General features: G+C 33.6%; 2 protein-coding genes across 2 annotated transcripts; one reads left to right on the forward strand and one right to left on the reverse strand.

Annotated features, from left to right (window-relative positions):
* Positions 1-1117: 1117 nt before the first annotated feature.
* LOC106760256 (cation/H(+) antiporter 15-like) lies at positions 1118-2303 on the reverse strand. The gene is made up of 2 exons (XM_022780216.1): positions 2106-2303; positions 1118-2008 (listed from the first exon to the last, which is right to left on the reverse strand). The coding sequence occupies exons 1-2, from the start codon at positions 2301-2303 to the stop codon at positions 1118-1120; spliced, it is 1089 nt and encodes a 362-aa protein (XP_022635937.1).
* Positions 2304-4367: 2064 nt separating this feature from the next.
* LOC111241574 (light-harvesting complex-like protein 3 isotype 2, chloroplastic) lies at positions 4368-6824 on the forward strand. Its single transcript, XM_022780217.1, has 3 exons — positions 4368-4386; positions 6327-6452; positions 6574-6824. The coding sequence occupies exons 1-3, from the start codon at positions 4368-4370 to the stop codon at positions 6822-6824; spliced, it is 396 nt and encodes a 131-aa protein (XP_022635938.1).
* Positions 6825-11390: the final 4566 nt, after the last annotated feature.

The following is an 11390-nucleotide window of genomic DNA, read 5'->3' on the forward strand; positions in this document are numbered from 1 at the left end:
TGTCTAATGTAAGTTCAACTTAAACATACAAGCTACTTATCTATGACTTTACTAAGCACTCTATTTAAGTTGGAGTATAAGAAGTGCTTTCAATTAAAACTAAAGTTCCATGTTGAGAATCCCAACCTTTAGCACCAACTTACCAAAACAAAACTAGATTTTAGTTATAAAATAATACTATAAATATTAAAGAAATAAAATGACTAAATTTTACCCAAAAATATAACTAATTTACATCTATTTTAAAAGATTTTGCCATTCTTATGGCATGAAATGAGTTAAAAGTGATGTTCCACAGGTCTAGAAACTTATATGTTTATAACTAGAAGTACAAACTATCCACAAATTTCTCCACAAGATAGCTGTTTGGTGGATTAACATGAACATTTTCGTCTCAATATGGGGCATCTAGCCATTACGAGAACTCCCCTTTCACATGAATATAGATATTTGAAGTTTCAGCATAATTTCTTGCTTAGCTGATGCTGCATGACCCTCTTTGTACTTCACCAATTATATTTGATGCTCTTGACCTTAAAAATTGCTTCAATGTCGTCCTCATTGCTTTCAAATGTGGTTTGGTTAATAGACCTCAAGTTCATGCCTCCAAAAGCATATTGTTGCACCACAAGCAGCGAAGAGCATGAACCCAAAGTATTGGATGCCAGCATGTCCCCCATAACCCCAAGTTCAGGACAATCAGTCCATTCTAACAATTTTGACAGCACCGTAGAGTTCCTTCTTTTTCCATGCCCTAGAACATACAAATCATAGCCCTCCCTTTCCAATTCATCCAGAACCAATGGAATATCATCAGCAGTGTGCACTTCCTTCTCTGAATAAGTTACAGAATGCTCATTGTTTACTGCCATGAGTCTGAACAAACTCATATACTCCTCATCCAACTCCTTTTCCCTTGCACTGTCCAACATAGGGGACAATATCCCATTGCCTTCATCATTCATTGTTGCACTTGTATCCACTTCAGCAACCTTTCCAAACAGAAGAATATGCACCATTGAGAGATGGATCCTTTTATGCCTTGCCATTCTCCAAGCAATAGCCAAGGCTTCACGGTCATCAGGCCCTCCAATGAACACAATGGCTACATACAGATTCATCTCAGACGGTAACCTGTGTCCACGGTCAACCAAGATTCCCACAGAACATGGTTAAGAACTTTGTGCAGTTTAAAACTAGAAAAGTCGAATCTTATGCCACAGCCAACAAAGAACAACGGTTCCAGGTACATGGAGACAAGATCATCTGACCTTTCCATCAACATGTCAGCAAATTTTCCACGAGGAAGCATCAATCCATACACCAACGCCCCAACAATGGAATGTGTACCTAGCATTTCAGTCACTTGTGCAAAAGCCAAAACACCTACAAGAACATACGATAACTTGTAATTGTCCCACTCATTATTTTCTGTTTCCTTATTCAACAACTTGGTAAGGAATGGGCGCAACACCAAGTAGCAGAAGAGCATAAAGAAAATGGTTAATATCACTGAGAGAAAAGGTCTTTGACTATGACAAGCAAATGGAATTAGCAACACAAACATTGCCCAATTGTAGAAGTCGCTTATTGTGGCTGCAGTTACAGCCACTCTACCTAGCTCTGTGTAGAGGATCTTAAGATCAGCAAGAATGTTAGCAAGGACAGGGAAGTTTGTGACACTGAGAACCAAAGCCCAGAATAAATATGCACTAGGTGTGTTGTAAAGTGACATGTCAAGGTTAGGACCCTTGTAGAGAGATTGAGCCATGGAATATATTGCAGCTCCTAACAACATTGGAATGATGGTGCTAACCATAGCAATGGTTGTAGCCTTTTTTCTTGCTAGCAGGATAGCGTCTAGGTTCATCTCCAAGCCAGTCAGGAAGACATTGTAGATGAGACCTAGATGTGCCATGGTCTCTATACCAAGAAGTGCTTTTGGAGGTGCCACAAATGTAAATGCTATTGTTCCTGCCACCAGTTGTGGACATACCAGTAAACCTGCCTAAATCACCAACAATTTATAAAACATATGAAAAGAATTGGAATGAAAGAAACAAAACAATATTAATTTTGTCAAATAGAGAAATAAGTGCACTTACAAGAAACTCAGCAACGAAATGTGGTTGATTGAAAGGTCTTAGGATGTAGTGTATAATGCGGGTGAGAGCGATCATGCAAAGCAATAGAAGGGTAAATTGTGGAAGATTGAATCTTAATAAGTTTTCACTGTTCCAGACAGGATTGGGATTATTGACGATAAGTTGATACTCTAGGAAGCGTTTTCCAACTTCTGCCATACCTCTATATATGCTTATCACCACCTGTAATGTCAATTACATTTTCTTCCATTTTTTCTTTTCTCCTTCTTCTCTCTTCTTGTTTCGCAAATTATTATATTTCTATTTGATCGATCCATTAATGATGGGGGAACCAAAAAATTAAAAACACAACCATGTCTGATTTATGTTGTTTTCTTCTTGTCTTCAATCACGACCAACTGCTTAACTGATTTGCTATTTTTGTTTGTGGCAACTACTTCACAAATTTTTAATTCATTTCTACCATTTTTTTCTATAATGGAAACATCGTAATTAGTTATCATCTTATCCATTTTTATAGTTGTGCTAAGAGTTTACAATATATTTTACAAATTAAAAGGAGAATTATGTAAAAACATATGATTTTGGAAAACATTGAAAAAAAATTATTATTTTAATGTATTCCAATCATGAAAACAACATTGTCTTTAAAAAAATCATCTTATAACTTGTTTTACTTTAAACAGCTCAGTCAATGGAAATAATAAGTTGGATGAATAAGGTGTGTAATTTTTCAAATTAAAAAAATAGAAATATAAAACATGTTTAATTTATTATTAATTAAAATAATATAATAAAAATTATTGAGAGAATAAATTTTTTTTACACGAGGACTGCATTCTGACGTAACCACACTATTCCATTTTATATTCAAATAACACACTGAGCATTATATTTACAAAGTTTTATTCTAGGTCAGGTAATTCTGAACTTTAATTGATCACAATATTACTAGATAACCAATCAGAATTCAAATCCCAGGAAAAAAAATATGAATTGAGAGAATACATTCACAATAATTTACAAATAATGTAAATATTAGTTGTGGGAAATTTTTTTGAAGTTATAAGGCATTATATATGTACTACTTTTTTTTTTTGAAAAATAAACATATAATTTTAATAAATTATCGAATATGTATAAAATGTGTGATATGCAATTTTTAATGAAGTGCAATTGTACAATATTTAAAAACAAAAGTTACCATGGAGGACATATGTTTAATTAAAAATAAAAATAGTTTTAGTTTGGTTAATGATTTGAATAATTTTTAGGAGAATAACAAACGAAAGCACTTCACATATGTCACCCAACAAAATTCTAGAAAGAAATAGAAAATGAAAATAAAAGAAATTAGCCAAAAAAAGAATACAAAAGCTTCTATCTATCAAACGCATGGAGCACCCAATGACTGACGTGGTGCTTCAGATGCCAGACACGTATTTTTTTAAAATGGAAAAATAAATTTTAACAATATTTTTTAAGAACTTTTATATCATGATTAATTTATTTCAGATATTTTTTTAAAAAATAAATTTAAACCGACGAATACAACAATAACATGTTTTCTGTTGTAAAAACAATTGTTAAAAAATATTATTAAAATATCACTCAAACATTATAAAATGGTTAGAGAAAAAAATACTTACATAAATAAAAAATTAAAGCACCTAATTTTTTTCTTTATATAATTTTAAATAAAATTTCAAGATTTAGAATTTTTATTGTTTGATTTTATGGTTGAGAATTTTATTGTATTTTGATTTGTTTTTTCTTTAGTAAAAGAAAACAAGTTAATGAATTTCTACCCAAAAAAATTAAATGGCCATGGAGCAATGTTAAGTAGTAGTCTCAGAATGTAAAGGAAAGATGCTAATAAGTCTTGGTGCAAGTTGTACCCGTCGGCTGTAATATATATAGTGAAGATAATGAAATTAAAGAGATTTTGAATGAACTTTTTTCGGAAGGTGAATATGTCAATGAATCAACTCATTACAAAAGTAAATTGTTTAATAATGAGTGTTTTTTTAGTTGGGGCTAGTGCAGAGATGACAGAGAAAATGTTTGACTGAGAAAGATGAAGGAGAAAAAGTTGAGAGGAATGAAGGAGGTGAGTAAGGGTTTGAGTTTTTTTTTTTAGTTTTGAGAATGAAAATTATTAAAATAAGACAAGTGTTTCTGATTTTTTTCAATTGGGGTTAGAGTAGGGATGACAGAGAGAAGGTTGAAGTGAAAGAGACGAGAGAGAAAAGGTTGAGAGGAATGAGAGACGTGGATAAGGGTATGGGGGTTTCTTTTTTTATTTTTTTTATTTTGAGAATGAAAATTAAATTTCATGATATATAAGGACATTTTTGTCTACTGAAACTCGGTACACATTGCTAAAATGTACCAACTGAAAAACAGGCTTACGCAAGTTAGCAAACCCCATATAATATATATATATATATATATATATATATATATATATATATATATATATATATATATATATATATATATTGTTTTGCCCTAGTTTTTGTTAAAATCATTAAAGTTGGTATTTTTTATAATTAAGGTTTCAAATTGTTTTTATGTAAGACGTAAATGTTTGAGCGATTGGTGTTTATGAGGACTAGTGTTTGAAACATTTTTTAACTTTATTGATTTGTTTTTTTGTGTAGATCTGAATTTCTTTTATTCTTCTTGCAAATCTGTTATTGTTTTGGCCAATGACACGATTTGGTAAGATGAGTGTTTGGCTTTTTTTTTCTTAACACATTGAAGTTATTTTTCTTTCTCAGTTTACAATATTTTTAATTAAAAATATGAATTTCAATTATTTGATTATTTTATTGTTTTACTATTTAATTTGAAATTATTATAGGAAACTATTGTAAACATAATTTTCACAAATATTCAATTCGAAATAAACAAAGTTGTCATATGCTTTTATTTAAGCAATCATTAATTCTTTTCAAAGATGAAAAATAAATTAATTTACAGTATTTAATAATACGCTCATGTCTCTATTTTTTCAAACACTACTAATTCTTTTAAGATAATTATTTATATGTAAAAGGAAATTCGATTTTAATGTTTATGTTTCAATGTTTAAATAAAATCCTATTTGCATAATTTACCATTTCATATTTGAATGATGTAATTATATAATTATTTGCCTCCCTTTTTTAATGAAAAGTTTATTGCATCTTATGTGTGGCCATGATGGAGAATATTAATAGATTCTTTGTCTTCTTGAGGATTGAATTTATGGATGTTAATTTAGTCATAAAATGATCCCATATGGTAGTTTGTTATTAGCTCAATCGTTGTGTACGTTGCATATTGAAGTAAAAAAAAAAGTTAATATAAAATAGACAATTTGTTATAGAAAAAATACTAAAAATTATTTGTTAAAGATTTTGGAATTTATTTAGTTCTTTCGTCATTATAATATTATATAATAATATATTATTATTATTATTTACTATTAATATTATTATGTTTATTATTTTGTATTTGTATCTAACTATTAAGTTTATAAAATGGAAGTGGTAGAAGCACTAATATTGAAGTTTCTACTTAATTTAATATTTTGCAATATATCACAAGTTGAAATTTGAGTCATGAATGCTCTATTAATGTAGAGAGAAAGGGAAAGATTGTTGAGGATAATGGGGAGGTCTAGGGTATTTTTGGAATAAAAGAAAATAGTGGGGAGGTGTAGAATATTTTTGGGATAAATGAAAATAGTGGGGAGGTGGAGGAACACTTAGGGTGGTGGAGGTAGCGATACCCTGGTAAAATTGAAGCAATTAAAGGCATACCGTTAAATTGGACAAACGACCGTTTAAGTGTTGCTTATGTGGCGTGGTCAGAGTTCACATTAACGAAACGTGGCATTATAAACTAATTTTGAATTAAAAATTATGAATGCATAGTGGTGTAATCAGTTTTTTGGAAGGGCAAAGTGGGAATAATTAAAAACTTTAAGTGCAGGCTCTTTTAATTGAGAAATGTAATTGAGATTGAGAAAAAATTGGGGATAGGGTTCATGTGAGGAACAAATTAGCGTTTTTAATTGAGAAATGTAATTGAGATTGGGAAAAAATTGGGGGTAAGGTTCATGTGAGAAACAAATTAGCGTTCTTTCTTTCTTCGATTCAAAGCACGACAGAGTCTGGTTGGAAGTAAGGGTGCATGTGCGGGTTCCTGGAAGAAGTTGAAGCACGAAGTGAGGTGTGGGTCCTTGTGTCGTTCAAAAATCATCCAGCAATGAAAATCCTGTAGTTTTTGACACCTCCATCATACCCTGGTGGGCATGGATGAAAAGGTTCCATCTCCCTCAAGCTGAACTACTCAATGGTTAATTTTGATTTTCATTCCAGAATGAAATTAAAGAATAATTTCGTATGTCAGTAAGAGACAAATAAAAACTAACAGAACCTCATTGTTAATTTTTTTTCTTCTTTTGAGTATCGTGTAGGTCGTGCCGCCATGATGGGATTCTTTATGGCATATTTGGTTGATAGCTTGACGAGAGTAGGCCTAGTGGATCAAATGGGAAACTTCTTTTGCAAAACTCTGTTGTTCGTGGTTGTGATCGGAGTTCTTTTGATCCGAAAGAATGAGGACCTTGAAAACCTTAAGAAGCTATTGGATGAGACTACTTTATATGACAAGCAATGGCAAGCAACATGGCAGGACGAAAATTCAAGCACTCCAAAGAGTGAGTAGCGGAATTGCTCTTTTGTAGTTCTCCCTCTATATGTCTCTTAATACAATTCTCTATTACTCTTTCTAGTACAAAACAAACATGGATATGAATTAGACATTTTATTTCAAATCCTTCTCTCGTCCTAGCTTCAAATGGCCTAAATTGTTTGTCTGTTTGCAATGCAGGAATTGTCTTTTTCTTATTTCAAGATCCCTCAACTTTCAAAATTAATATGACTTTGTAGCAATTCTTTTTCTTTTGTTTTTACCATTTTTTCAATTTCATTTTTTTTGCAATCTCGACTGAGATAACTAACATGAATTTGTGAAGCCCATCATTCCCAAGTATTGATATGTATACAAAGGTTGACGTGAAACTTTACTAACATTTCCGTCTCAGAAAAGATCGTTCCATCACTAAACCAAACTTGCCATAATAGTATTCTGAATGGAAGGAAGCTCGAGATAGAGACCATTGTATCATTGATTTTTAAAGTTAGAGCGGTTCCCCTAGAGATGATCTTCCTTTAATGGATGTTACTTTTGTTAGATATAAGAATAATCGTCTCTAATTAGATTTGTTTGAAAATAAAAAATGTTACTTAAGGTAAGTCTTACATATGAGTTGCCAAAATTGAAAAGAGTTTTTAATATAAACAAATTGGATTTATAAGTGAATTTCTAAGTTCAAGCAAATTGGATTTATTTGTACAACTCAAATCAAAATAAAATTTATCAAGAATGTAGTATGACTTGCCATATACTAGACTGTCTTGAGTTTTCAAGAATGGTTTTTATGGAGATTATTTATTAGTTTTTATTTAATGAAGATTCTTTTTTAGTAAAGGAAGATGAGCTCATGACTAAGATTTCAAAACAAAAAGCAATAGACTAAAAAATTGCAATCCACTAATACATCAAACTAATAACTAGAACATTTGAAACAAATATGGTTGTAACTATCACTAGTGCAAAAACGTTGTTTAATGTCACCCCTTAGACATCAGTTAAGGGTAAGCACGACATATATTGATGACCGGTGACACTTTCGTAAATAAGTTGGTCATGTAGGCGTCAGGTAGAAGGTCCCCCGACGTCTGTAGAATTTTAGACATCGGGGCTTCCCTAACTGACGTCTATATATCTGACAGGTGGGTGAAAAGTCATTTCTTTCAGACATATAGACGTTAGTTAGGAGGGGCCCCAACGTCTATATGGCGCAAATTAATGGCTATTCACCTACCTGTTAGATATATAAACGTCAGTTGGGGGAGCCCTGACTTCTAAAATACTATAGACGGCGGGGGACCTTCTACCTGACGCCTATATGTCTGCCAAGTAGGTAAATAGTCACTCTTTTCCACCTTATAGACGTTGGATCCCGCCACACTGACATATACAATTATAGACGTCAGTTGCCTTAGTACGCGACATCTATTAGCCCCATAAATATTAATTTTTAAATCAGAAATACGTCATATTAGTGAGAGCCCAACGTCTATACTATTATAGACGTCGGTTGTATACAAAAACCGACGTCTATAGGCATTTATACTATAACACGAAGCCGCAAGCTGTTACGCTCAATGTTTCATCGTCTTCCTCGCGTAGGAGCTCTTCGCCATCGCATTTCTAGGTTTTTTTTCTCTCATTTGGACCGTTTAAATTTAGTTTTACTCCGATTAAATTAGTCTTTGATGAAATATCTTCCATTTGAACCGATTAAAATTCATTTTCGTTGCGTTTTGGTGCAGTTTGTAGCGTGTTCTTGGACAACGTTTTTGACCCTTTTGGGCTACATTTTTGGGCGTGCAGTCCTCCATTTCACTCCATTGCTTTATTAATATGCTAATTGTATGCATGTTGTTGTCATTTATGTATGCATGTTATTGGCTTTTGCGATAAGAAGTTTTTGGGTTTTAGGTATGCATGTCTTATTGGCTTTTAAATATGCATGTGATAAAGTTTAGTTGTGTTATTATAATTGGCATATTACATTATAAATATCATATCATTGAGTGAAACTGATGAAGTATGTTATGAACATACTATGGACCGAAGCTGGATGAATGAACGTCACATCTCTGAAGAATATGAGAAGGGTGTTTCAGTGTTCTTGCAATATGTTCAAGAAAATGCAAAGTCTATGAACGAGACATATTTTTGTCCTTCTGTTCGCTGTTTTAATCAAATACAATAAGACTTAGGCAATTTGCATGATCATCTATTCATGTTCGGCATAATGAGAACTTATACCGTTTGGACTTGGCGTGGAGAAGTATTAGACCAGCCTATGACGTCACGAGGAACGAATTATGTGGAAGAATGGATGAGTGATCATTTAGAGGATATGATACGTGATGTTGGTGAAGATAGCTTTGTAAGAGCTAATTTGTATGATTATTTTATCAATGATTCAAAGCAACCGTTGTACCTAGGCTGCTCGAACTTTACACGTCTGTCTGCAACTTTGAAGTTGTTTAGTTTAAAAGCAAGGAACAGATGGACCGATAAAAGTTTCACAAAGTTGTTGGAGTTGTTGAAGGAGATGCTTCTAGAAAATAATACTTTACCTATTCGGATGCATATTTGAATTAGTATTAACCTTGTATATATTTTTCCGGTATGTCGACATCAGACTCAGCATCAGGACAGACCAGACGTACACGACGCGTGACATGATTGCCAGAAGTGACATCCAGACACGTTGATGGGTAGAGGAGACATCTTGAAATTGACCTCAGATCAGGTGTGGCATCACGACCAAATGTTGATAGGTATAATAGTTATCTGGGTAAGTTAGCAAAACCCCATGTTTCTATCCTTCATGCAACTTGGGATGACGTCCTAGAGGTCGAGAAGAACCTCTTATGGCAACATGTTCAGGTATGTTTACTTAAAAGAAATTTCATATACTTAGCTCTTTGATCTTACTTTGTCATTAACATGTTCTTTGTTTTACACAACTAAAATATAATGTTCCAAACACACTTCAGATGAGAAAGAAAGTGTTATCGCATATATCGAAGAGATGGAGGGATTTCAAGACAAGGCTGACACATCTATATGTGTTTGGAGACAGAAATCCAAGTCAACATTATTCCTTCACAGATGAAGAGTGGATGCAGTTTCGTGCATCTAGAGAGAGTGAGGAATGGAAGGTATTTATCTTAACATATAACGTCTTAAAAGGAGTTTTTTATTATTTTATAGTTATGAATATACATGGTTTTACAAGGTAAAAGGTTAGCCGCCCAAGAAAGGCAAAGGCTAAATGATGCACCACACTTGTTTTCACGAGGTGGTTGTGAGAAACTTCAGAATAAAATTAAAAAGAGTCGAGCGGATGAGTTGGGGCTTGAGTCCCCGGACCTTGCACCTCCACCTATTAGGTACGAGCTGTGAAAGGCTGCTCGGACAAAATTAGATGGGAACATGACATCTACCTCAGCTGCATTGATCTCATAGAGAATTGAAAGTTGAAATTGTAAACATTGTTTGATTGTGTATTTATCTTACCATGTCTTTTAAGTAACATAGCTTTTTTTATGTGCAGGATGAGTTGGTTGAGCAGCAGACACAGGGAACATTTACTGCCCAAGGTAGGGACAACATTCTAACAATGACCATTGGAAATCCGGAGCACCCAAGACGTGTACGTGGAGTTCCTGGGGCAATTGGTCTTCGTGACTACTTTGACCTTGTACAAAAAACCACTAAAACGAATCAGGAAGCACTGAGGTGGATGGATCTTCAGTGGGAGGAAAGACTTCGCCAAAGCACGAGAAATATGGAGGACCGATTCAATGAGCATCTAGAAGAACAAAAACAAATACAAAGAGAGCTTGAAGCGAAGCTGCAAAACATGATGCAGGGCTCCTTGGGGTTGCCCACTGAAGCTCCCACACCACCTCGTGTCAACACTAAAGGATCCTGCTCTTTTGTAGAACCTACTGAGTACAATGGTCAGTTTGAGCAGTTGATTGATGGGGATCCCCCACGCATTGTGGTTGTCGGACGAGTAGTTGAGGGAGGCCAAACTATTCATGGTGTTCCCATATTACCCCAGCACGTGCACGTCATGATTGACGAGGTTCGGGATCCCCAGGCTCAAGTGCATGTACCCACTCCAGAAGTTCATTTTGTGGGGGAGGCCATAGGAACTTTTATAGTCTGGCCTAGAGCATTGATCATTAGAAATTGGACAGGTAAGGAAATTTCTTGTTGAGTTACGTGCTTACTTAAAGACGAATAAACCTCAATTCAAAGAAATCATATCTTCTACCAAGACATTCACTGGCGAAGCAGAAGCCCTTTTAAAGGACGCTATTAAAGAACAGATGGAACTCTTTTTATTCCAGGAACAAGTAGAAAAAAATTGATGAATCATTAAATAATTTTGTAATTCAATTTTCCAATTTTTAGAATTAGTAGCTTTTCATATCTTTTTATTTCATTTGAATATTAGATATAATGAATTCGAATCAAAATGTAATAAATAAAAAAAAAATAGAAGGACAAGGTTGAAATTGCATATAGATATGCAAACAACTTGCGTCCAATAGGATTTGAACCTATACCTAAGGT

This window comes from Vigna radiata, chromosome 5, assembly GCF_000741045.1.
Source record: "Vigna radiata var. radiata cultivar VC1973A chromosome 5, Vradiata_ver6, whole genome shotgun sequence".
Lineage (NCBI taxonomy): Eukaryota > Viridiplantae > Streptophyta > Magnoliopsida > Fabales > Fabaceae > Vigna > Vigna radiata.